Genomic DNA, 27,964 nt, shown 5'->3' on the forward strand with positions numbered 1-27,964 from the left:
AAAAAACTGCCCTAAAAAACAACAACAATGCTGTTGCTATCAAGTGGCAACACAGACAAATATAATACAAAGACACTTTTAGGGAAACGAAGCTAAAGAAACATATCTAGCAACCAGATGACACCACAGTAGCTACAAGCAATAAGGATAATTGTGCAGATTCAGTATCTCATAGTAAAGACAAGATAGCTTTATTGTGGGCTGCAGATGTACTTTATAGTTAAACGCTATGAGGCTGGAGTCAGAGTTGTGCTCAGTGGTGTTCCACTCATTCTGGAGGAAGAAGATCGGGAGACAAACTTCACCTAGTCTCCCTTTCCTTTGCAGCCTCCAGAGCAGTGTGAGAGATGGAATAGGGAGCCTCAATAGGAAGGAGGGGTCAGCAAAGATCACCTGCCTAGGTGCCTCAGGCAGGAAATCTCCACTCCAGGCACTCATGTGCCCAGAGAAACCTCTCCTGGTGTGCATGGAATCCACTCCCTTGACCAAAATTAGCCTCAAAAGAAGCATTAAGTTGATGTGTACTTCATTGCAGTGGATCTGTGTGTAGTGCCAACCACAGTTTCTCCAGTTTCCAAAAAAAGTCAGTGGCTCCTATTCTACTCTACTGGATCTCAGTGCCTTCCATATATGGAAAGAGCATTTCCATCCATAGACTAGCTAAACCGGATCAAATCCATTCATTGTATGCAAAAAGGTGCTAAGATATTAAGAAACTGACCAAGCTACACACTTATGACTAAAAGGCTTTCACAGGCAAGTGTAAAACACGCACACCTTACATTGCTGCCTCTACATTAGTGTCTGCTTTAGATGTTTTCATCCCTGAAGTCAAAAGTAAATAAGTGACACTTGCTTGAAAAATGATATTATAGAAATTCTGGAGAAAGACTCCTCTGGAATCTGTTGTCCAATGAGATCATGCCAGGTCACTTCATGGTTATGCTTCTGGTCATGTTCTATAGTAAAGATGTAGCCAGGCACAAGTCAAAGAGCATGGCTGCATAATATATTGTGTTCACTAAGGACACTACAAACTCACAACTACTACAACCCTACAGAAGTGACATATATATGGGGAGATTTCCCCTACAGCCTTGTGGCCTAGGAACTTACAATCTGATCCTAGAAACACACTTGCTTCAAGTATCAATGGACATAGTATTTAATAGTTTAAGATACATTTCCCTACTGAATAAGTGGGGAACGTCCACACCATGGGCTAAATTAGGCCTGCCAGGCCTCTCAATTTGGTCTGCAAGTCCATTTCCCCCATGCCAAGCCTACCTGTCACTCACGTGACGGCATATGATGTCGGGTGCAGGACAGTAAAGGAACAATTGGGAATCTTAGAAAATACTCCCAAATTGTTCCTTCACAAGAGCAGCTTACATTCACAGCTGTTGAAAATTGGCATTAAATGCAAACCCAGGCTGCTTTTAGCATAAATCAGACACACCGAGAAGCTACCAATTGGAGCCTATTGGACCAACAAAGTTTGGCCACTCCTGCACTAAAACAAAGCCACCTTTATCTCTCTGATAACCTTCTTAATAACAACCTATGAATCCCACTTTCCAGATTAGGAGGCAATGGGTACTTGCAGACCCTGGACAGTCACAGGTAGACTAGATGGACCAATTATCTGATTCAGCTAGAGCAGTGTTTCCCAACCTTGTGCCTCCAGCTGTTTTTGAACTACAACTCCCATCATCCCTGACTAGCAAGACCAGTGGCAAGGGATGATGGGAATTGTAGTCCAAAAACAGCTGGAGGCACAAGGTTGGGAAACACTGAGCTAGAGCAACCTCATATGGTCACTCTGTCTCTCAGCAATAAAAGAAGCTTTCCCCCTACCTGCAACTACCTGGGAAGTGCAGAGCATGGTGTGGATGCTGTCTACAAACTTGGCTTCGATCAGCATCTCTGCAGGAGGGTGTTTTTGTTTGCTTGCTTTTTGGCGGGGAGGAAAAGGTTTTTTCTAAGGAAACTTCACCCCACCCCATCAACTCCCAAACAAAAACTTTTCAAGAGATATAGATTTGCCCTCACCCCTCTGTACACACACAGCTGCTTCAGGTGTAAAACTCTCCCGGCACCTAAGTCTTTTCAGTGCCAAATGAAGGCCTTTTTGTTTTTACAGGCATTTTAAGATCTTTCTTTTTGTGCTCTGGAGCACTAATGTATGTTTTCCTGCTATAGGTTTCCATTTATTTATTTATTTGGTTTCCTAATGCAGTTGATTTCTCACTGTATGAGCTCTCCCTGTTTTCATGGATTCAAACTTCTATCGTTAGCCACCAGAAGACATTGTTCATTGGGCAGTATACGAATGATGTTGTAAGTAAAATTTCCTTTACTTACCAACCAAATGTCAAGACCTTCACCTAAGGCTTCTCATTGATCTAGTCAGCCAAGCCTTTCCATGAATTGAAATCCTGCTTCTCTTGGAACCAAGTCTTGCTACCCCCATCTTTTCAAGAAGGCAACCCTCCTTCATACCTTCAGCATGGTATGCCAGTCCAGAATACATCTGGAAACTCCCTGCAAATTGAAAATCAGCACAGCAGGCAAAGGCCTGGAACAGAACTGTGAATCCTCATGAGCTAGCTTTCTTAACACAGGAAAGATTCATCAGCAATGTGATGTAAAGTGACTGTCTATAATCTTGCTGCAAGTGAAGATCCAGGCAAAGCCTGCCAAATAATTCTCAGAAGGAACTGTCCAGCATCCATCTCCTCCTTCTCAACTGCCCTTGTTGCTCTCAATCCCTACTAAAGTGGTTTCAGCTACAACCTGATATTTGACATACTGACTTCTCTTCCATTGCACAACATCTGCAGGCCAGCCATGGTTGAACATGTGTCAGTAAACATCTGGAGAAAGCCAGCTTGTGGGAAACTCTTAGTACAAATATGGCCATGGTGAATCACATTGGTTAGATGTATCTCTGTCACTTGCCAATGCAGCCAAACACAATCCACTGAGGAAATCTAACATGTTTGCACTGTGCCAGAGCATAGCACAGAATTATAGATTTTGAATGAATCTCAGAAGTTTTCCAGCTTAACTTCTTTGATTCAGTACTGTCTAGATATAGTGTAAAACACAAAACAAGAAAACAAGTTGTACTGGACGGGATGGATCGCAGAGACCAGACATAATTTTTATTCTTGAAGCACTCCTGTAATATAAGGAGTCCATTGCCTTCAATGAAATAAAATTTAAGTCGAACTCGAGCAGGTTAACTTATATTTATTTTCATAAATATAACCAGCCAATTAATAAGCAGCCAAAATAACAACTAGAACATAAAATAGACAATGACCACATACTTGAAGCAAAGGAATATTTGACTTGATAACAACAGTTTACATACTTCTTATATTTTAGGGGGAAGAAACTCAAAGTGGTTTTCAACATAGTTTAAAACTTTTTTAAAAAAAAAATCTAGTCTGGGTACAATTTAAAAAACAAAACAAAATAAACGATTCAGGGGGAAAGTTTAAAATCTTCCTTGTAAAACCTGTGTTGCGGAGTTACAGTCGTTTTACACCATGTTTCCCAAAAGCTCTGTAAACACTAAACACTTTCCTGTTGTAGCAAGGTAGGCAGTGGAAGAACAAAATGTAGAAAACGTTATTGTGTGCAAACGTCCATTTTTAAAAGAACTTAATTGTGCAGTAGCTGTTTCACTTGCAAAACCATTCACAATATGGGAGATTGTGCTGGTTTTATGCTATCCTATAGTTTATTTCATTTGTATATACTGTTGGACACCACCTTGATACTTTATATGAGGGAGCAGCAGATTAATATTTTTATAAACAAAACAACTCATCTCACAGCAAGTTATTATAAACCTCAAATCGACAGATTTATAGAAAAGCAGTCAATGTTTATGAACTTCTGGAATGAGAATTTTCATAACATGCAGTGTTTTCCCCCAATGCTGTAAGGAATTATTATTGGTTCTCTTATCTTCTAGCAATTATAAGTGAATAAGCATTGGTTTACGGTGCATTTGAAAATGAATTTCTTTAAAAGAAGAAAACAAGAACCAAGCTTTATTTCACCACTGTTGTGGATTCAAATGAAATATAGCAAGTTTGCAGTTTCATTGTTAGCTGTGGCAGAGAATAATGTTGGCACTGGCACCATGATTAACATTAGCCAGGGCTCTTTAAAAAAGGAGGAGGAGGAGAAGCAAAAGAAGAAGAAGGCAGGACTGGAATCTCATTTGCGAATTCCGGATAAAGCAAATTCTGGTTAGCTCCAATGCAGATGAAACACTACAGCATGGTTAATTCTGGCAAGGGAAAGGAGGGAATGGACCAACTTCTGCTTAGAAGATCACAGTGGCCCTGCTAAGATGGAAACAAACCACAACAAGCCTAGGGTTTGCACTTTCCCTGTAAACAGACAGTGTGCTTAATTATGATTAATTGCAAATAGAAAGAGGAAACTTCTGGTACTCTCCAGCGGCCAGACCAGAGAAGGGCTTGAGTGGGGAATGCATAATCCTGAGACTAAGCAAGACCCAATCCTGCAATGCTGAACTCTTTTTTCAAGAGTTCAGCCCATTTCTGAACTGGGTCTATCTGTGATTGAAGCAAGTTTGATACAAGTCCCAGGACTGTTGTTTCTTCCACCAGGTGTGTCATTCGCACCCTTAGACTGTATTACAAATAAAACCTGCAATGACTTGCAATTTGTATACTTACAGGCAAGTGAGTGAAGACCTGAAAGGTGCTCCTCAAGAAATTAATAAGATCCATTAAATAGCCACTGGCTCTCCCATCTGGCTCACTCATTGTCCAATCATAGTCAGCAAGCTGGATGAATTCATCAATCTTTTGGTTAAGTTTGGTATAAATTTCTCCTTCAGCAGCATGTCTTGCATCCTGGGGAGTGGGGAACAACAGAAGTATGCTGCAGTTTTAGTATCCTAGAGATTCTTCAAATGCAGCAAATGAGGGTCAAGAAGTGAGAGAGTCAATCGTTGTTATTGTAATTCAGATCTATCTATATAAGGAGTCCATCTCTAAACCACTGTTTTATTTTTCTGTTCACAGCATAGAGACTTGCTATCCCTCTGCTGTGAAGCGAAAAAATAAAACAGGCAACTCAAGGAACAACAAACATTACAAAAATGTGCCTTCGTTTCATATATAAATGATACATTAATACATATTACTAATATAGAGAGACTGGTTTCGGGTTTTTCTTCTGACACACTTCCCCTCTCAGCCTACTTGCTCTCAGCCAGGACTCTGCACATGCACCTTGGCTCTCACACCCAGGGCCCAAACAAACACATGGTTTGTGAGGAAAGTGCTTTTGCAGTCCGATTTTCCCTGGGCATCCAGATAGCTACTGCGGGAATAGGATGCTGCATTAGGGCGGCCTAATCCAGCAGGGCTCTGCTTATGTTTAATTTGATTAAACTGACAAACTTTGTGAGAGGACGGTAATTGTTTCATGTTTTTAATGTTTTGGAATGATAAACTGCAAGTAATACACAACTGTATATTCTTATTGGTAAGGATGTATTTTAGACTAAATAGGGATTGCTATAGTTATTTATGTAGAGCATCTAGACACTTCACTAATAACATTTTTTTTAAAAAAGACACTGGAAACCAATAAATTTGAAATCACAGAACACTATTTTGCATAAGGTGTATCATTTTTTTAAAAAAAACAACAGAATGGCAAGAGAGAAATCCAAGTTTTAGTGTTTTTTTTAACATATTAAGAGTGATACAATTTGCCTCCAGGAGATGAAGTTAACAAGAGCAGAGCATGCCAAACGGCAGGATAGCTAGGCTGATGAGATGTATTCAGCTTTCCATAAGAAGGTACACAAGGATTAATAAAAAAAGGATTTTCCATCACAAGTGAAGCGTATGCATTGGTGTGATTCTCTGAGGTAAAAATAATACGTTTTTAGTAATATAGAGAGCAGGAGGTGGGGGGAAGAATGTACAAAGGGGTATGCCTTTATAACCTGGCTGGGCTTTGTTTGCAATTAATTTTGGATTTTTGTTTTGTTTTGTTCCAGGAGCTTAGATACTGCAAATGACAGTCACAGCATGGTCCCACAGACAATTAGATAATGTGCATATAGTTTGATATAGAGGCCCTTCATCAATACTTCTACTTAATCCCAGAGTGAAAATAGAAAGAAAGAAAAGGTTAAGCCAAAGCACAGAAGACAGGCTAGTACATTCCTTTCTTGAGTATACACAAGATGCAGCATACACATAGGCAGCAAACTGTGAACTCTCACAGAACATAATAACGACACAGGAACAAAAAATAGCTGTTGCTACAACTGGTTTCACATGGAATATCCATTAAAACTTTCACTAAAACTGTCTGGGTTCCAGAGTTCCACTCAACCAACCTTTTTACACCTAACGCCCACTAATGCATCTTTCTTGATGGTAAAATTTCTTTACCGCCCACCAGTGCTGCAGTAACATGTGCCCTGTTCCTACGACCTGCTGGGCATCCTAGTCCTAACGTCAACATTAAACATGGCACATGGGAAACCATAATGAATTTGTCTAAGTAAAAGAGTGAAAACTGATGACTGTCAGGAGGATGGGAAGGGAGAGCCAAAGACTCTCTTCTCCTTCGTCTACCTTCTCTCTGAATCAAACCCAAAAAAACAGGGTCCATGGGAGGGAAGAATAGCTCTGAGATCTTTTCAGCTGCAAAGGAGTAACCCCTCCATCCATGAACAAAACTTTTCTCAACGATCATAGAAAACAAGAGTTCATTAGCTTCTTGAAAGCAGTCTCGCCTGACAGCTCCTTGCATCATCCGAAGAGAAGAAGGCAGTGCCTGCTTCCTTTTGGCAGGCACAAGTTTACCAATTCTGCCCCCCACCTGCCACCACTCTAATTCCGGGCCCAGGTCTAGTAATGTTGAGTCCTGTGCTGCTGGATTCCCTGATGGCCCAAAGGAAGTTTGCCATGTGTATCCTTTTCTATTTGGGGGTGTTTGAGACACATAGCTGCAGAGACAGCCATTATTTTTATGCGTGGCAGATTCCCAGTAAGAAACAGTTATAATAAATATTTGTATTAAGCAGATACAGCATCAGTAGGATTCTGACGATTTCTCCAGTGCCCTGCTAGGCAAAGGCTGGATGGCTGTCTGTCATGTATGATGATCTAGTTGCAGGGGGTTGGACTAGATGGTCCTTGAAGTCCCTTCCAACTCTGCAGTTCTATGATTCTGTTATATATATGAAAATAAGATTCTGTTTGGAAGTTCATAAAATGTGGTTCCATATTCCAACAGAACCAACCCATGGGATCAAAGCTACAATGCAGCAAATCCTGTAGGAAGATCATGCACACATGGAAAACGTCATCTTTGCCATTTGCCCTGGTTATAAAATTCATAACAGTGCAACTCCTCAAATTAAGTGTTCCCAAGGCTGAAAATTCAGGAGCATGGTATTAATTCCTTTGAGCATGCCTTTATCTTTCTTATGTCCTCCGTTAACCTTGACAACAGAGATTAACATTGGAATTTGATAGGTTTATTTTAAGATTTAGTTACAAAATTAAAAGTACCGAAGACAGAACTAGCCTCAGTAGAAATAATCCTGTTTAGTTTGTTGGTCTGTGAAATCCTGTTGCATTTGGGTGTATACACAATAAGGCAATTATTTGAAATGGAAGATATAGCTGTCATGGAACCAACCAATGCCTGTTTTTGTGTGTTCGTCACTTATTTTACAAAATGCAACAAATTTATAGGACTAAATGAATCAACTTTGAAACTATGCTACGCTTTACATTACCACTCCATATATTTTATTTATTTAACATACTCAACAAATATTTTTTGCCTCTGGGAAATACCATTTCTAGGATTGAATAAACCATAAAACATCCCATAAGCCCAAAGGGTGTGTGAACCAGGTTTCTCAAAACAACAGCTCCTCACTCTACCTACCAAACTAAATTTGTAGCTGAAGAGTTTGAAAAACAGTATGTGAAATGGGGCTGGGACTGAGGGTTAGAATGGCTATTCAATGGTTGGGGGGGGGAATAGAATATTAGCACAAGCCATCTTGTATATTCTTATTTGGGAGTAATATTTGTCAAACATTGAGAGCCTTTTGCAGCACAGAACAGAGCTGCCTGCAGCTCTAATAAGTCCTGGTTTGCAATCTCTAAAATATTCATCTGTCAGCTATTCCCGCCATTTTATTTTGGCTCCAAATTGCATTGTTTTTGCTCAGGTGTAAAATATTAATAACCTGTACAAAGTATATTTGCCTCATTCTCTGGCAAATGGATAATGTTCACTGTCTTGCAGACAAGGAAGGGGAAAGCTCTCTCTCTCTCTCTCTCTCTCTCTCTCTCACACACACACACACACACACACGAGAGAGAGAGAGAGAGAGAGAGAGAGAGAGAGAGAGAGAGAGAGAGATATTCCACCAGAAATCTGCCAGGGTGCTAGGGTATAAGTTATATAGAAACTCGCCTGTACTGACTTAGAGACATGAGGTGGTATTCAACTAAGTCAAGAATCTTCAACCTTTCCAGATCCAGGACACACTTTTAACGCCAATATGCATTTGGATGCCAGTTTCTTAATCTGTCCCAATGTATTTGCATGGTGGTAGTGCTCCTGCTGTTCCCCACGCTGGATTAGGCCAAGACCTACCAGTGGGTCCCGACCCATCAGCTGAAGACCAGCTGAACTAAGTTATGCACAGAGTATACCCACTGAAATTAATGAACATGACTAAGTTAGGCACATTAGTTTCAATACTGTATTGGCCTGGCCTGAATATAAGCCTCACTTTTCCCCCAAATTCCGACCGTGAAAAGTTAAAGTGTGGCTTATATTCGCGACCTTACGGTATGCAGCCAGGAGCGCAGGGCAAACAGCGCCAGGAGCGCGGTAAAGTGCCACCCGCCCCATGTGTAGACCCCTGTCCTCTCCCCCAAGGCCAGGAAGGGAGAGAGTGAGGAAGGGGAAAGGCCGCTGGCAACGCAGCGCGACCCCCCCCCCAGTATGCAGCCAGGATCAGCGAGGAAGGGAGCAGCTTATATTCGGGTATTTTTCCTCTTCTTTTTCCCCTCCAATTTTAAAGGGGTGGCTTATATTCAGGTGCAGCTTATATTCAGGCCAATATGGTAGATTTGCTCTGAGTAAAACTCGATGCTAATCATTGTGCATACAATAAGGATACCAGACGTCCCCGTTTCCTGGGGACAGTCCCTGGATTTACAAATCAGTCCCCTGACAAAATCCTATCATTCCTACTGAAGCTGAAAAGTGTCGCCAGATTCATTGGAAAAAAATCTGGTAACCTTAGCATACAAGGAATGAGAAATTGCTTCTTATTCCAAGCCCTAATGGCAGAAGAAGTTTGTTTGTGGCTTTCAAACTTCCAGAGAAGAGGGCAAATCTAAAGGACCACAATGATGTATGGAAGGCATGCGATGCCAGTGCAATAATTCTAGCCAGGCAACCTAATTAAAACATTCTTTCACTTGTGTTTCCTTGGGAAACAATGGCATGCTTTTGTTAATTAAAAACAGTATGAGATAACTACCAACATGTATGATCAAGTTTGAGAAATATGTAGGTGTAGCTTTGACAATATTGGGCACAAACATGTTCCAGTTTTACTTCCTTCCCAATATGACCCCATCAAGACCTATATGGCACACAGTTCATCATGGATTAACTTTAATGAGATTATCCCAATTTAAATTAAGAGAACCATCGAAAAACAATGACATCTGCCCCACAATAATAATGAACTAAAGCCACAGTAGTGTTGCATAATATTTTTGGTGGAGTTACACATTCCTGGCTGTTACATTCATAACCTGCCTCCCAAAACAGAGCACGAAACCAAGCTATACCTAGAAAAGAATAATTGTCTTCCTTGTGGACCTGTGTATTTTAAAATGTTAACCAAAAGATGGTAACTCTTCGCATACCTTAAACGTCGATAGACCATAGAGTCTTGCAGTATGGAGAGTTTCTTGTGAAATATTTGTAATGTTGGTTATAAAGTCCTCAAGGTATTTACACGCTTGTTCCAAATGAGTTGTGTTTATGATAATTTGCACCAGCTTTAACAACAACAAAAAACACAGAAAAGGAACAAATTCTGATAAAATACATTTGCAATACACAACTGAACTTGATTCGACTATAGCAGAAGAGGCACAACTAATTTAAAAGAGATTATTCAGAATGCTTATTAGCAAAAGCTACAAGGTTGTAAATGCATTGCTACAAGAAGCAAATTTTCCACCTTCAGAGAACCTACTATTATCTATTAAGGATTATCTAATACATTATCTACTATTACTACTACTAATAATTTATTATTTATACCCCACCCATCTGGCTGGGTTTCCCCAGCCACTCTGGGCAGCTTCCAACAAAATATTAAAATACAGTGGTCTATTAAATATTAAAAGCTTCCCTAAACAGGGCTGCCTTCAGATGTCTTCTAAAAGTCTGGTAGTTGTTCTTCTCTTTGACATCTGGTGGGAGGGCGTTCCACAGGGCGGGTGCCACTACATTGTGCCAACTACAGAATTCCCATTTCTTGGAGAGGACAATGCATCCTATATCATTCATCACAGTTCATGCAGGGTGGTGATAACTTTCTGGGCTTGTTAAGTGCCACCATTATCCTGGGTGAAACCAAGAGAGGGCTCTAGATTGAATGTGCCCCAAACTCCCCTTTGTAACTGCAGAGTGCAAGCAAAGAATAGTTATACTGGTGGGTATGTTCCCTTTCAGGAGCTTCTAGTTGAGAAGCTTTGGAGGACATGCATGGCTCTTAGGGAAAGTCTGAAGAATCAGAGAACTACGCACAAGAGCACCCAGAACACTGAAGCATGCATTTCAAAACTTACCTCCGTCAAACCTATGTGAGGCTTTTTTATGAGGTTCTGTAAACAACTGCTTAAAGTTCGAGTCAGCAGCAAATTTGTCGATTTTCTAAGCATATCATCTATCTCTGTTGAACTGAAATGCAAAAATTTAAGATGCTTTGAAAACGAATGATTAAACCACTAATGATTAAACTTTAAAATAATTGTGCAGCCTTTTTTCTCCTTTCCCAGATAACTAAGTAGAAATCTGTTCACCTCCAATAGAGGACAGGCCATCAGTCAAGCAACTGCTTTGTTAACAGTTTAACAAAGTTTTAAGATATGCATTTATGAAAAACTTGAACTATGTTCATAGCATAATTGGGAAAGGGTAATCATCTGCATATTTTAATAGTTTCTGGTTAGAGATGAGGACCCAGAAGTCTTATTTATTAGGTCAGTATGTGTGAAGGGAGAGCAATTTACAGTTGTCAACAGTGCACAAAGCTTGATGACAAACTGGAAATAGCTTCCAGATTTCTGAAAGCAAAAGGGAACTGCACATTTTATCCAGTTAGAACCAAGCGATCTTTTTCAGACTGGCTTAAATGGAAGCCTTTTTTTGTAATGAATTTTTGTAATGAATTTCTCCCATCTATTAGAACCTGAATGTCTTACTATTTTGAATGGTTCATAAAGTAAAATGTAATGCTGAAGGATGGGGGAGGGTTGGCGGTTCGAATCCCCGCAACGGGGTGAGCTCCCATTGCTCAGTCCCTGCTCCTGCCAACCTAGCAGTTCGAAAGCACGTCAAAGTACAAGTAGATAAATAGGTACCGCTCTGGCAGGAAGGTAAATGGCATTTCCGTGTGCTGCTCTGGTTCGCCAGAAGCGGCTTAGTCATGCTGGCCACATGACCCAGAAGCTGTACGCCGGCTCCCTCGGCCAATAAAACGAGATGAGCGCCGCAACCCCAGAGTCGGCCACAACTGGACCTAATGGTCAGTAGTCCCTTTACCTTTACCTTTACCATAAGAGAAGAGAGTACGTTGCGGCTTTTCTTAGTCACTTTGGAACTGACATGGTTGAATACGATGGTATGGGTTTCACAAAACTAACTTTGCTACTGATGTGGAAAGGATTTTGCTTCCCGGTTCATGTTGACCTGCCACTCTATTTTCCTTGGGACCAGCCAACATGAAAGTTTCTATCTGTCTATCACTTCACTAACAGTGGAGGGCTCTATTCCCAGGCCCATAAAAACTTTCCCTATAGTCCATGTTGGGATGGCAATGAGATGGCCCACAGAGCAAATTCCAGAAAATCCCATGAGGATTTGGGAAAACATGACTAGTGCTAGCCATATTTCCATATCATAGTCCATCCTGGCTGTTTCGTGGTACAGACCAGGTCATCAAGTCTGGCTTCTGCAGCCACCTCCCTGCCGTGAATCACTACTAGCGGGATTGGCAGCAACAGCAGCAGATATGTTCTATACTTATTTTTCATTTAAATTTTATACCACTTTAAATAGTTATGGAGCGAAATATCAAAGCGGCTTACAACCTACATTAAAACACCAAACAATCCAGAAGAAAACATTACAGAAGGAAGTAAAATATACATTCAAAACAACATAATTATGACAACGCTTTCTCCTCTCAATAATTGTGCTGCTCTAAATATACATTTTATATTTGACTTCATTTAGTAATGTTTTCTTTTGAAATGTTCAAGATATTTTTTTGTTAACTTGGCAGCATTAAATGTGCATTCTGTAGTTGCATTAAATGCTTTAAACATGCATTCTGTAGTTGACCTCCTTCATAATGTTTTATTTTGAACTCCTTTAAGATAATATTTTCATTTCCTGTTAATTACATAGCTTTGAATGTATACTTTGTATTTGCCTTTTTTTCTGAAGAGCATAGCCAAAATAAGTATGAAGTCAGAAACAGGAGTTGTGTGTACAGCTACCTGATCGGATGCTAGTTAATACATTTCAGCACCTCTATATGTTCATAACCAGGCTGCAACACCAGCAATGACCCCACATGCTCCCTAGTTGCAAGGAGACTGCCAGCTGTTTGATTTTGATGCAACTTGCAGATTCCTTATCTGGTAACGCAGCCATCTTCCTACATGCATTGTTATACTGCATCTTACCATATTCGCAACTGCTCCATCTAGCTCAGCATTGCCTAAGCTGACTGACAGCAGCTCCCAGGGGTTTTGGAGAGGAGCCTTCCCTTACCTACCTGGGATACAATTGAACCTGGGACCTTTAGATAGCACACCTTGTGTTCTGAGTTCCAACCCTTTCTTCTTATATATATATAGGTCCTACATGTCTTTTACACGCGTGCACACACACACACACACACACACACACACACAGCTTTTGTAAATGCTTACCTGCGATGAAGTGACTCTGAAAATTTAAGGCTTGCATAAATGAATTCTTTGACCTGGATATAAATCTGAGGCACTGACTGAGACATTGGAAGTTTCTTTGGAAAACCCTGCTGCGGAAACAAAACACATATGTGCCATGTTACCCTGCATTTCAAAGTGACTAAATCTAAGGAGGTTGGAGAAAAGGACCTTAATATCATATGCTAAGCCAGGCATCCCCAACCTGTCGTCCTCCAGATGTTTTGGCCTACAACTCCCATGATCCCTAGCTAACCAGTGGTCAGGGATGATGGGAATTGTAGTCCAAAACATCTGGAGGGCCGAAGGTTGGGGGTCCCTGTGCTAAGCTGTATTTGGCTGTGATATCTCTATAGTCATAAGAGTTTCCCCGCCTCTCTGCATAGGGAGAGGCATGCCATTCCTAATTTCTGATGGGCAAAGCCGCAAGAGACTGACAACACAATTCATCATATAAAAATATGCTACAGTATTCAGATCTCTCCTAGTTGGGACCACAAATACGACCATACATTCCAAGCTGTATAAATTGAATTTTAAAAGGCGAGGGAGGCTATAAGTATGTTAAGTTTTGCTTTTTTAAAACAAAAAAACAAACACACTGATTCATCAGGTTATTTCTCCTTTTACAGGATTCTACAAGTGTGTACTGCTGTCTCAGTGGATTAATGCCCAGAACACCTAGGGACTGAAAAAGAGGATTGGGTAGTAAGAGGAAATCTACACACAAAAGAAGATGAGCTGAGAGGAAGGGCCCAGGCACACAATCCCATTGTCCTCGCCTTCATCCCTAGTTAATTGTTATATCTGCACTGAGACAATAATACTTACTTATTATTTATTTTAAGTATCTATACTTCACCCCAAAGTCCCAGGATGGAAATACATACACTTCAAAAACAAAACTGTGCATATACACCAGACACATATTGAAAATTGATCCTAGTTTGCAGGCAAACTAGGATTTGAGCAAACCAGTTTGCTGCATTCAGACAAAATTACAATGGTTTGCCACTAACTGGAAGAAGCCTCCTATGTGTACATGGAAAAGAGAAAGAGGGAGTACACTTGGTTTGGAGGATCATCAAAATGCCTCCCCAGGTGCTTTTACACAGTGTGTGTTTTCTTACCTTATCAAGTTCCGGATCTTGAAAGGGAAATTTGCTAATGACAATTTTGTACTCTTCTTCATTGGAGACGGGAATTGGGCTGCAATTATCTGCTTCAAAAATATCCCTGTGCAATCAAATGAGCATATTAGAAACATAAATACTAAAGCACACGGCAAACGTATATGGGCACAATCTAGCCAAAGTGAAGCACTTCTACAGCTTTCAATGTTGAGAGCTAAGCATGTGCTGAGATCTTGTGTCACATACTGCTCCCATACCATCTAATTGCTAGCGCTCAAAGTCTGAGGACAGGAGCAGCTGTGAACCGCTGGTTGGAAGGAATACATAGAAGCACAGGCAGCACTATTTAAAAGTGATTGCCTGTTAGGCAGAGTGTCCAAGGGTAGGAAATAGAAACCCGTGGGACTTCAGGTATTTGTTTATTTTGTGTAATTTAGACAGCTTCTGTTAGCCATGGAGATAAACAAAGACTATGTAGGACACTGTAGTCCTGCTCCATCTTTCACACATTTCACACACACTTTCAATTGTAACTTTGACAATAATTATAAAGAGCTAGAATTTTTAAGTGAAACCCCCCGGCTGGATATATGCAACTATATAGCCATCGAAAGAACAACCAAAACTGGTTAACATTACTTTGAAACAGGATCTTCATATTCTGTGATACTAACCTGAACAATACAGCCCATTTTTTAAGCAGCGTTTCATTGTACTGGTCCCTTATTTCAAATAAAAGATCAAAGAGCCTGTTCACAGGAAACCCGTAGCCCTAGGAAAACAGTGTTTAAAAACAGTATTTTAAAGGATGCTATCGCTGCAAGTGAGTATAAGTGAGAATATGATACTGCAAAATTTTAAGAGTTGATGCCTGCAATCAATACATAAAGGCATCCTTGGTATATATATGTCCTTAAATAATACATTTCCTTGTCCTACTCTTTAGACATTGAATTGAATTGAGTTGGCCAACAGAAGGGCTGCAAATGGACACCCAATGAAATGCTTACAACAAAGTATTTTACCACCAACCTGCAAGGTGTCAGCAAACACGACAATCAGATTCTTCAGCTCCAAAACAAGATCAGGATCAGTGCAATAGGACTGAAAGGTAAAAACCACATACTGTGTTTCAAAAATCGAATTTTAACCAATGGAAGGTTTGGAGTAGATGACCCTTGCGGTCCTTTTCAACCCTATAATTCTATGAGTCTATAATTCTAACTATTCAAAATGATCCATCTACAAAACAGTCATGCAACAAAATGGCATGAATGAACCAGGCAAAGGCCTTCTCGGTAGTGGCACCCACCTCTAGAATGCCCTCCCATCAGATATCAAGGTAATAAACAACCACCTGACTTTCAGAAGGCAACTGAAGGCAGCTATGTTTAGGGAAGTTTTTAATGTTTGATGTTTATTGTGATTTTAATATTCTGTTGGAAGCCGTTCAGAGTGGCTGGGGAAATAATAAATTTATTATTATTATTATTATTATTATTATTATTATTATTATTATTGGAATGTCCTTATATTGATGGATTTGTTTTTGAAATAACAATATTGTGTTTTAAATTGTTGTTTTGTGCCCTGGGATCTTTGGATGAAGAGTGGGTAATAAATGAATTCTATTACTACTATTTTTGTGAGGTGGTTTGAATGTTATTTTTTAATCACAACGGACACCACACAGGTTGCCACAGTCCCATTCTGTCAGCAACGGTTAGAGAATCTGCTTTGCATGCAGAATGTCCCAGATTCAATCTCTGGCATCGCCAGGTAAGGCTGAGAGAGACCCAAATCTGAAACCCTGGACAGCTGCTGCCAGTCAGTGTAAACAATACTGAACTAGATGGACCAATGGCTTGACTCATATTATAGGGCAGTTTCCCCAATTTGAATGCTCCTAAGCAACTGAAGCTATTCCACTCTTTCTCATGCGGGTATTCAGCTGGGCAAATTGAGCAAAAATAACTTTGCATTAAATGACACACATTCTATAGTGATTAATTATCCCTCAACCAAATAAAACAGATATTAAATTAACAACACTGTTCCAGTTTCAAGTAGCTGGAAAGAGATCCAAGGCATTGTGTCTATGTTGCAACAGAAGTACCAAAAAAAAAAGAGGGCAGCTCTAAGGGTTCCGCTGGTGAAGTTTATTTTGGAAACAGGGGTTTTGGAATGATAATTAGGAACTATTTCCTGGTGCTGCTTTCAGCACTAAACTAATTCAATCTGATCTAATGAAGAGGTCACTTGAAACTAATTAGGACGGATTGCAATAATAACAGCAGATTAACTCTGCATATTCTAAACTGCCGGACTAAGGCCACAGTTTGGAAGACCCAGGGAGTTGTAAATCAGCAAAGGATTATGCAGATAGCCCAGGGCTGTGGCTCACAGCCTGAGACTGGTGGGACAAACAAAAGCTTGGCAGGCTCTCCCCCCAATCTGAGCAATTTTTAATTACAAAAAAACCCACAACACCCTCCCAATAATGGACCTGGATTCTCCACCCCCTTACTTTGACATTATCCTTCCTTTAAACACACTCAGAAGTTCTTTAAGTAAATAAACCTAAAGGGCATCTTCGCAACACCTTCTCACTTACCGAATGAGTTCTAAGGACCGCAATGATCTTTGAAAGCGCCATGTTCCAAAGTTCATCAGTGTAAGCTCTCGTTATCAATCCTTGGGTTACGTGTAAAATGTGATCTTCTACTACAAAAAAACTGAACACATAGAAAATAGTTAAGAGGAATAATCGCCGTTAAAATCATAAATAACCAAACAACAACCCGCTTCTTGTTTGTTTCTTGCTCTCTCTCTCTCAGGTTTAAACCAGTGTTACCAATTTTTATGGGGTTTGCTGCTAGAGGGTGTTTAACAGGATTACACAAACCAGCTTGAGGGTGAAAGCCACCCTTTGTCATTTGCCTTGAAACTAGTAACTGAGTTGCAATAGCAGTCATAAAGCTAATTTGTGACCCCAGCAGTGGGGGCAAGGTTGTGGGACAGAACCAATTTCTCCTATCCGAACAGACAGTCAATGAGTTTACGGTACACATACACTGATGAGAGCGACAATTCTCTGTGGGGCCAGGGAAAAGAGAAGGGGGCGGGGCTGCACTGGAAACCCCATTCAGAGAGTAAGCACAAGATTTGCTTTCAAGCAAGCTTAAGCTATTTTGGGATGGAGGTTGAGCATGAGTTATTTGCTCTCCCCCCCCCACTGCCTCCCAGGCATCTGGCAACATCTGAAGCAGGCAGCAGTCAACAGGTTAGGCAATAATGCAGTTAGCATTGCTGCAAATCAGCACTGAACAAGCTGAAGAGTCAAAAGCTACCACAAAGAAAGGCCTATAAAGGAGGAGAGCAGCATACATCCATGTTTTGGAACTCACCCTACAATCTGACTGAAGTATCTTCTGTAACCTTCCACTGTTTCATGCTTTAAGAAAAGAACGCAATATATATAAATATAAACAGTTTAAGTTATCTGATATGTTAAATATTTTAAAATAGACCATTCTCCATTAAAAGGAAAATTAAGTACCATGTTTGACTGTGGCTGCAACACTAGTCTTGCTTGTTTCCTTCTTTGTTTTCTATAGTAATTTTCAAATGTCTCTGCATCGCCCTAAAGGGGAAAATAAATATATACATACATCTTTTTTTAAAAAAAAAATAAAATCTTGTGAAAGTACGCAGACAAAAATGTATGTTATGTTTCTGGAATGGCAATACTCTAAACACACCCAAAAGCACTTCATTTAAGACGTTCATTTGTAACATCAGGTGACTGACAGGAGTGTGGACCCGCCCAAATGTCAAAGTGGTCCACTAGGGGTGATGGAGTTCAGGATCCAACCTACTAGACAGAACCTATTCCTGACCCCTAATTTCACATTTAGTTCAACAAACTCATTTTGACAATACTATTGAACAGCAAGTTGACATTCAACAACTCCTTACTTAGAACAAAAAGAACATTTTCTTTTCCAATTTGCATCATTTATGAGAAAACTTACAACGCTGATTTGTGTCATTTCAATAGCCATGGGAGAAATATCTTGCTTCTCAAGGATTTGTTCACTGTTAGGTTTCCACCACTAATTGATGAAATTTAAAACAACATGAAAAGCTGACAGTTATTCCTGATGTCTTGGGCTTGGAAGGGTATCAACTTTATTGAAGGATGCTTTGCCAAGAATCTTAAATTTAGTTGAAAATGTAAAATGGGGGTGGTGGTGTTACTATGTTGAAAGGTCGGCCAAAAGTACTGACTGTTTTTCTACAGGTAATAAGAAATCAAGGCTAGCTCTTACAGCATTAAAGAAACCCATTTATGATGTTTGAAGTTTAAAGTTTCCATATATGATTTACTACTATTCTGCAACATGGTTAGAGTTGATTATATTTTGCTATGAAAAAGGAAATGGGTACCCTTTGGTATATAAATTGAGCAGAGTTGTGTTCTCATCCATCTGCATCTAGCACCAAAGCCATATTCTTGCAAAGTACTTTAGAAATTCAGCACTCAAGAAATCTATCCAGATCATGCATAAGTGCAGTTTTGAAAGTGTGGGACCGGGGGTGGGGGGTGGGGGGGTTGGGAGGAGGATAGAGAGAAAGGAAAGAAAAAAGAAACCAGCTATTTCTCCCTTACATCATGCTAAATTTTAATTAGATAGTTATATTCAGGTTTGGAAACATCATAGCGTGCCCAGATTTAAAGATGTCACACAGATTGGGGCTACCGTAAATAGAGTAGGCATTGCTGTTAAGGGCATTATCTTCCTTAATAGTTTCAGTATGTTCAGTAGTGTAGTTATGTGGTGTGGAATATCAGTTTGAGTAAAATGAGAACAAACCTTTTTCTGGTGTGCTTTTCACTCTCCTTGATTAACATTGCTAAGACTTCATTTAATATTTAAAATAAACATCTATTTGTGGCACATATTTAATGGCCACCCTCTATACTTCATTGGTTTTTATTTTCTATGAAAAGGAAAAAATGGTCCCCTGACTCTCAGAGCTCTTCATAATGTGGGGGGGGGGGAATCTATGTAGATCTTTTTTATCATGATGATTCATTCAGAAAGAACCATCTGTCTACTTAAAAACCACAACAAAAATTGACTCATCTGTATATACTGAAATTAATGTAATTTGCATGTAAGCAGAATTTAAAAAACAAAACAAAAAAACCCTCTTAAACTGCTCAAGTTCAGCTTTACTACTCTTGCGGTTAGCTTAGCTTACTTATTTAGGTTTCCATTAATTAGTAAATTCAAAGCAGAAAGATATATTGGGTAGCGTAATAAGAAATTGCAGACATGGAAATACCCACTACACTCAGATGGCTTTCTCAAAATGCAAAGCTGAAAGATTATTTAAAAATACAAGATCTGTAAACTAAGCTGGTGGTTTACATTATCAGATCAAGAGAACTATACAGTACTTTCTATTACTCTAAAAATAGATTCAGTGAACGGACACCTACATATGTAAGTACTTACCATGCCATGTAAGTTTTCATCTTCAGCCAAGAGCAACATGTAATTCTGAAACAACTACTGTAGCATAATTGCAAATACAGCACAGTATTTACCTAGCGGGAGCATTTACGGTTTTCAAGTAGCATTCTTCCTAAACGCACAAATTAAATAGCAGCTGTGGGGGTGGGTGGTCCAGATCAGTTCCACAGCAGGGGGGAAAGGGTTAAATCCCTTCCCCTGTCATGGTCCCAGTCCTGACCACTGCTCCCCATGACCATGACTATTCAAGAAACAAAGCACACAAAAGCTAGTTTCCAACCAGTGAAAAGGCTTGTGATGCCTAATCAGCAACAGTAGTACAGTATTTTTACTGTATCAAAGCTACTAGTTACAATTTTATCTTCGGAAAGCTCTAAAGTTTCCATTTTGCCACTTGAGTTGTTCGTGGTGTCCCCCACCACCACCATATGAGTCATATTTGTCAAATTAGTTACATGAGCAAGATCTTGCAACTATCCAACAGAACACACACTTTTTCACTCCCGTACCTTTCAATGGGAGCGACTTAAGCTTATGCTTAATTCTTCCACTGAAATTACATCTGAATTTAGGTATATTTAACTCATTTGCTGGAGTGTGCTCTTTATCCTATATCAGGAATAGGCAAACTCGGCCCTCCAGATGTTTTGGGACTACAACTCCTATCATCCCACACCACTGGTCCTGTTAGCTAGGGATGATGGGAGTTGTAGACCCAAAACATCTGGAGGGCCGAGTTTGCCTATGCCTGCCCTACATAGTGAGCATATTCTTATCTAAAACAACACAAGAACCATAATCAATTTGATACGAAGGATGTTCTGTTGGGATAGCAATTATGGTTGCTCTGTTGCTACCAAGAAACAGGTTCTCTCTCTCCTGATCACCCAATAACAAAAACTGGAAATCTCTCATGAATTCCTACCCTGGATGGAAGGTGCATATATGGAGACAATCTCATAAAAATCCTGCTACAGATATGAATGGATATAAACTAAAGGATGTGTCAGGGAACTGCCATCGGAGCCAGAGGGAGAGAGGGGGCTCCAGAGGAATTCCGGAGAGCGTCTCGGGATGGGGAGAAGCAGCCCATCTTCTGGGGAAGGAAATCAGCGTAGCACCAGTGGAGAAGGGGGGCAGATGGGGGAATCGGCGAGGCGGTCCCATGACTCCTCGCCGGGGACCAGCGGGGAGAGCACGGGTCCTCCGCTGCCCACACCCTCCTTGCGCAGAAGGCTTCCGCGCTGGGAGAGTAGGCGGAGACTAGGCGTCAAAGAGCTTCTTTGCTGGAAGAAGTTCAAGAAACGCCCACTGACGGATTCTGCCAGCGATTGAGACAGCCACGGGCGAGTGGCTGTCCAGATGGAAAAGGTTCACTCAGGCAACCCAGCCAGGTGTGGCACCAGTTTACGCACAAGCAACCCCTAGAACCATTACAGGATGACAACAGAGTCTGGCAGAAACAGCACACTCACATTATTTTTAGAACACAGGTGGATTTCTGTTAAGGTAGCTGCAATGGTCTTACAAAAACTCATGTAGTTTTGAGACACAGAGAGAAAACAGACAAAAGGATAACAGGACTGTAAAAATAAAAAATCCCCACACACAAAAAAGAATGATATACGTACCAGAACTGAGTAAATGTGCAAGCATCGATAAACGGGAGAAAAATCTACCAGATCGTGAGCTGTCAAAACCTGTAGGAAGGGATCCAAACCAAAACACATTCAGCTACAGCATGACATTCATAAGTCAAATGAGCATTAGAAACTAATAACAGTAAGCCAAATAGGATGCCAGCATTTAGATAGGTGGCAGACTCTGCCATGATCGGCCATTTTGGTAATTGTACAGGTGCCCTTGACAGATAAAGGCCTGATAAAAGTATGATTCCCTTCTACAAATATTGAAGTCAAATCAAAATTGCCTGAATAATATTCAGTGAGCCCTTATTTCTCCCCTCTTTCCTCATGGGATAAAAATAATGGTTATAACCTGTTCTTTATTTAGTAAAAAATAATAATGTAGTGCTGGGACTCAAATATTGATAAAAGTGTCATGGCTGTCAGCACAAAATGGCTGCTAGGGCAGCAAAAAAGATGTGCCAGTACTTTGTACAAGTGAGTATTGTAAAAAATGATAATCCAAAAACCACTTTCCTCAACCAGCAGCTTTCTCCCCGCACCCCATTTGATGTGGCAAATTGCTTTTTTAAAACTGAGGGCTTTTTCATGTGGAAAATTGCTGTTAAAAATGAAAAGAAAGCTACCGTATTTTTCGCCCTATAGGGCACACTGGCCCATAGGGTGCACCTCGTTTTTTTGAGGGGAAATAAATAAATAAAAATTTATTTTCCCCCTCCCAGCCATGGGGCTGGGGCGGGGAAAACCGGAGATTCCCCCGACCCCAGCCCCCAGAACACGCTGCTATCCGCAAGCCTTGCGAGCCCGGCGGGAACTCCCACCAGGCTCACAAGGCTTGCGGACATCTGCGCGAAGCATGGGCCGTGCTCCGGGGCGCGCCCCGTGCTTTGGGCTGCAGGCTGCTGCCCGCAAGCCTTGCGAGCCCGCGGGAACTCTCGCCAGGCTCGCAAGGCTTGCAGAAATCTGCGCGAAGCACGGGGTGCGCTCCAGGCTGCAGGCTGCTGCCCGCAAGCCTTGCGAGCCCGGCGGTCCCTCTGGCCGGGCTCCCAAGGCTTGCGGATAGCTTCCTGAAGCCTGGAGAGGAGAGGGGTCGGTGCGCACTGACCCCTCTCGCTCTCCAGGCTTCAGCGAAAGCCTGCATTCACCCCATAGGACGCACACACATTTCCCCTTCATTTTTGGAGGGGAAAAAGTGCATCCTATAGGGCGAAAAATACGGTAGATGGTCTAATGGGTTACCACATGCCCCCTGAGAGACTCTAAGATTCACTTCCACCTATTTCAGGATTGTTTCCTGAAGGCTGAACAAGAAGAACAAGTAAAATGAAAGGAAATTATTTGAGATCGAAATACCTCATCTTCATGTTCTTCCTCTTCCTCTTCAATGTTTTGTTTTGAAACAATTTTATTCCTTGGCTCTGGAATGCCATCATTATTTATATATGGACTCTTCCCATAACGGAAATTGTTTTGCTTCTGGAGACCAGTATTAAAGGTTTTCTGCTGCTGTGCCTGTAATAGCAAAACACGCCATTGAACACACACACACAAAAAGATCACACGCAATTCATTTGTGGTCCTACGAAAGCAAAGACAAGTAATGGCCAAGGGAGCAGAAGGAGGGATGTGGCTTATCTCTTCAGGTGGATCCCACAAAATCACACAAGACCGAAATATTTTCCAGTGGAGTAGACTGACACAGGTTGGATTCATGCAATTCTTAAATTTTGAAAATGTGAGGGAAAGTTTGCACAAGTCGGGCACCCATGGGGGTGCAGAGGGAAGGAAGGTGTTTGTGTAGCACCTCTTGTCATGTAAGGCCTTGTAAGCAGATGAACTGAGGCTAAATTACGATTGGTTTAGTCAAGCTTGAATATGCTTAGATTTCAGAAACATACCTGTTTCATCGCTGTTTCACCAATTTTATCCGAATGCTTCCGAATACTCTCTAGGAAGTCCTTCAAATCCGACATGGAAATCTCTTTAATTTCCTCACGAAGTTTTGGAAGGTTTTCAATCATTATCTGACAAAACCGATACTGACTAACTCTAGGAAAGTAGATGTTTTCTAGCTGTTCCATAGTCTTTAAAGCAGAATAATATCTGGAGAAAAGAAGGGGGGAGTTGTTGTTGTTTACCATCTGAACGTAATCCTAACAAAACTGTAAGAGTCTAAGCAGTTACGTGCAAATAAGATCAGGGTCTCAAAAGGAGCAAATCAGGAGGTAGAGGGAGATGAGAAGCTGCCCTAGTACATGATTGGCCACCTTTGTGGAGAGTTCTACACCATATGCCCTTTAGCTGCTGTTCATCCTTAGCTATAATACAGTGATACCTCTGGTTACATACTTAATTCATTCCGGAGGTCCATTCTTAACCTGAAACTGTTCTTAACCTGAAGCACCACTTTAGCTAATGGGGCCTCCTGCTGCCGCTGCACCACCGGAGCACAATTTCTGTTCTCATCCTGAAGCAAAGTTCTTAAGCCGAGGTAATATTTCTGGGTTAGCGGAGTCTGTAACCTGAAGCGCATGTAACCCGAGGTACCACTGTATCTACTAAGAATCATGGCCATAAATGGTTATTTAGGCTAGTGCAGGCTTTGCCAACCTGGCACTCTCCAGATGTTTTTGACTACAACTCCTATCAGCTGTGCTGAATGGGGCTGATGGGAGTTGCAATCCAAAACATCTTGATGGCACCAGGCTGGCAAAGATTGGGCTAATCCCTCTGTTTTGCTTCAATAAATTCTCCCAAAAAATGTAAATGCAATGCAGTGAATATACGTGTATTTCATGTATTGCCATGTGATGCATGCAGCTTGCCTCGCTACTTGGCAATCTGGAGCTAGCTGTCTGCTTGCAGACTTCACTCCTCTTTTGGCACGTTTTGAGTCTGAGTTCTGTTTGCCCCACCGTTTTGCAGCCGGCCACATCACCCGACTCCGCCCCTACTTCCACCCACTCATGCTCAGAACTGTACGTCGTTTCATCTGTGAAACATTGGCAGTTGTGCAAAAAAATGAAGTGCAATCTCCTGGCTAGAGTGCTGAATTGCGGTTATGCATAATGCATAGATGCAGCCTAACAAGCTGAGATGCTTTCCCTGGCTCTTCATTGCTTAACTTTTAATCAGTGGCATAGAAGAAAAATGCATGATCAGCAGAAGTGACCATCATATGCAATGATGATCAGGCCCCTCCTCCTGCTGTCATCTACAGTCACTATCCAATCAGGCTGTGGGACAGGGAGAGAGTTGGGTTTGCAGGACCTCTCCATCAACTCTTCAGAAGGACCAGCAATTTTTTGCTCCCCCTCTCCCTGAATTTTTTCTAGGAGCTAGTCATTACAGGAACTCTAACTAAAAAAATAGCACCAGCATTTTCTTTTTTAAATAATAATAATAATAATAAATTTTATTTATATCCCGCCCTCCCCAGCCGAAGCCGGGCTCAGGGCGGCTAACAACAATAAAACAGTACAAAAGTACAGCACAAACAACACTCTAAAATCATTCATTATAAAATTAATTCAAATCAAGCCACTGGCCACCATTGGGCCAGAGCTCTGCGAAGATTGCCGAGGGAGGGAGTCAGGCTGCGCCCTGGCCAAAGGCCTGGCGGAACAGCTCTGTCTTGCAGGCCCTGCAGAAAGATGTCAAGTCCCGCAGGGCCCTAGTCTCTTGTGACAGAGTGTTCCACCAGGTCGGAGCCACAGCCGAAAAAGCCCTGGCTCTAGTTGAGGCCAGCCTAACTTCTCTGTGGCCTGGGACCTTCAAGATGTTTTTATTTGAAGACCGTAAGTTTCTCTGTGGGGCATACCAGGAGAGGCAATCCCGTAGGTACGAGGGTCCTAGGCCGTATAGGGCTTTAAAGGTTAAAACCAGCACCTTAAACCTGATCCTGTACTCCACTGGGAGCCAGTGCAGCTGGTATAACACCGGGTGAATGTGATCTCGCAGCGAAGACCCCGTAAGGAGTCTCGCTGCAGCATTCTGCACCCGCTGGAGTTTCTGGGTCAGTCTCAAGGGCAGCCCCACGTAGAACGAGTTACAATAATCCAGTCTGGAGGTGACCGTCGCGTGGATCACAGTGGCTAGGTCAGGGCGAGAGAGGTAAGGAGCCAACTGCTTAGCTTGGCGGAGATGGAAAAATGCCGCCTTTGTTATAGCTGCAATCTGCGCCTCCATGGAAAGGGAGGTGTTGAAGATTACACCCAAACTCTTAACGGACGGTGCTGGCACTAATTGCGCCCCCGCAAGAGATGGGAGTTGCCCCCCCCATCCCATATCGTCCCGTCCCAGCCACAGGACCTCTGTCTTCGAAGGATTTAGCTTCAACCGGCTTCCACGTAACCATCCAGCCACAGCTTCCAAACATCTGGTCAGTGTGTCTGGGGCTGAGTCAGGATGGCCATCCATCAACAGATAGAGTTGGGTGTCATCGTCATACTGATGGCAACCCAGCCCAAAGCTCCGGACAAGCTGCGCGAGGGGGCGCATAAAGATGTTGAAAAGCATCGGGGAGAGTATCGCACCCTGAGGTACTCCACACACCAAGGAGTGGCGCGATGACAATTCCCCCCCAAGCGCCACCCTCTGTCCCCAACCAGAGAGAAACGAGCGCAGCCATTGAAGGACTGTGCCCTAGATCCCCACGTCGGCAAGGCGGTGGTCCAGAAGTTCGTGATCGACCATGTCGAAAGCTGCTGACAGATCTAGAAGAATGTCCATGTCTAACCCCTTTCCCTTTGTACCATGTCATAGTCCTTGCCTTCAGGCTTAGAATCTGTAACCTGCTATGCCCTCCCTTATTTTGCTGAAGAGAGGGGTTGAAAAGTTTTAAATAAATAGTCACAATTGTAAGAGTGTCAGAGACAAAAAGAGACAAGAGAGAAACTTGCAGGGACTAAATATTACAAAGCTGCCAAATTAGCATTTTTATAAGTTGCCTTTATACCCATAACTACCTCTCACCAGAATTCATTCATTTTTTAAAAAATAATATTTTACTTTTCCAACAATTTAAACACTACAAAAAAACAAGAACAATACAATACAATACAATACAATACAATACAATACACAAACACTACATAACACTAACACATTAAACTAACAACACAAAACAAAAACAATTTAAAGCACATCAAATAATTTCAGTATCTTATTTCCACGTCCTCCTCACACCTCCCATTTTGTATTCCACTTCTGTTAATTGTTTCAGCAATTCCTTTCCATCTTCCTCTGTTTTCTATCCTGTAATTATCTTAGCACATTCTAACCCTATTTTCCCTTTAATACTCTATTAATCTGTTTATACTTAATTCCTTATAACATTTCTACTAAAGCCGTATAACTTCATTCCAACATTTTTCTAACATTCATCTTTAGTACTCTATTAATCTATTTATACTTAAATTCTTATAACATTTCTACTAAAGCCATATAACTTCATTCCAACATTTTTCTAACATTCATTAAATTTACAGTATTTCCATAAATAATCTTTAAACTTTTTCCAGTCTTCTTCCGCCGACTCTTATCCCTGGTCTCGGATTCTGCCAGTCATTTCCGCCAGTTCCATATAGTCCGTATAGTCCATCAACTTCATCCTGGTGATCTTCTATCCGATGCTCTTGGCTCTTTTCCGAGTCCCTTCTGCAGATCTTCTTCATATTTATACAAAAACTTTACTTTATCTTCTACTGATCTTATTTTTATTTTCCTTCCTTTGAAACTGAAGGATAGACCTTGGGGAAACTCCCACCTAAAGATGATTTTGTTCCTTCTCAGCAGGGCAACAATATCTCCATAGTTAGGCCTAAAATCCAAAAGATATTTCGGGACGTCTTTAAAAATGTCCACTCTTGACTGTTGTACTTCTAGGTTCTTCTGGTAATGCCAACCCAAGATTCTATCTCTCTCTTCTTTAATTTGAAGGGTGATCAAGCAGTCTCTTAATCTATTCTTCTCTTTTTCCCCTCCTCTTCCAAGTCTGAAGGCCTTCACAATTCTAAACTCTTCTTGGCCCAAGTCCAAGTCCCAAAAGTCAGCAGATTCCTGTATGAGAAATTCTGTCAAGCTTTCCTTCTCCAATTCAGGTAGGGCTCTGATCCTCAAAATTGTCTGTTTTTCTTTAAGTTCAATCATAACAGGCGTCAACTTATGTTCATCAAGTTGCCTCTGTAGGGCTGGGACTCTCTCTCTCTCAAGTTGTGTTACTTTACATTCAGCAGCAACGGCTTTCTCCCTGGCTTCCTCCGCAGTCTGCCATATCAAAGTAGATTCCTGTATCAATTTCTGGATAGTTTCTGTATTGGTATTCACCT

The 27,964-nt window shown here is 41.3% G+C and overlaps 1 protein-coding gene across 14 annotated transcripts in view; it reads right to left on the reverse strand.

Moving 5' to 3' along the window:
- EXOC6 (exocyst complex component 6) overlaps nt 1-27,964 on the reverse strand; it is a gene marked incomplete at its 3' end in the record, with an annotated part of 98,324 nt that overhangs the window by 42,991 nt on the left and 27,369 nt on the right. For 11 of the 14 annotated variants that reach the window (XM_081863211.1, XM_081863214.1, XM_081863207.1 and 8 more), the window contains exons 6-18: nt 23,534-23,738; nt 22,989-23,147; nt 21,621-21,689; nt 18,006-18,089; nt 17,854-17,900; nt 17,061-17,181; nt 15,479-15,550; nt 15,121-15,218; nt 14,444-14,549; nt 13,296-13,405; nt 10,923-11,034; nt 9,990-10,124; nt 4,725-4,904 (exon numbers count right to left, since the gene is read on the reverse strand). In XM_081863211.1, coding sequence (XP_081719337.1) covers nt 4,725-4,904; nt 9,990-10,124; nt 10,923-11,034; nt 13,296-13,405; nt 14,444-14,549; nt 15,121-15,218; nt 15,479-15,550; nt 17,061-17,181; nt 17,854-17,900; nt 18,006-18,089; nt 21,621-21,689; nt 22,989-23,147; nt 23,534-23,738 — 1,498 coding nt within the window. The remainder of the gene's footprint in view (nt 1-4,724; nt 4,905-9,989; nt 10,125-10,922; nt 11,035-13,295; nt 13,406-14,443; nt 14,550-15,120; nt 15,219-15,478; nt 15,551-17,060; nt 17,182-17,853; nt 17,901-18,005; nt 18,090-21,620; nt 21,690-22,988; nt 23,148-23,533; nt 23,739-27,964) is intronic. The other 3 variants (XM_081863208.1, XM_081863212.1, XM_081863217.1) reach the window with 1 other exon arrangement.

Source organism: Podarcis erhardii (genome assembly GCF_964252035.2).
Source record: "Podarcis erhardii genome assembly, chromosome: 5".
Lineage (NCBI taxonomy): Eukaryota > Metazoa > Chordata > Lepidosauria > Squamata > Lacertidae > Podarcis > Podarcis erhardii.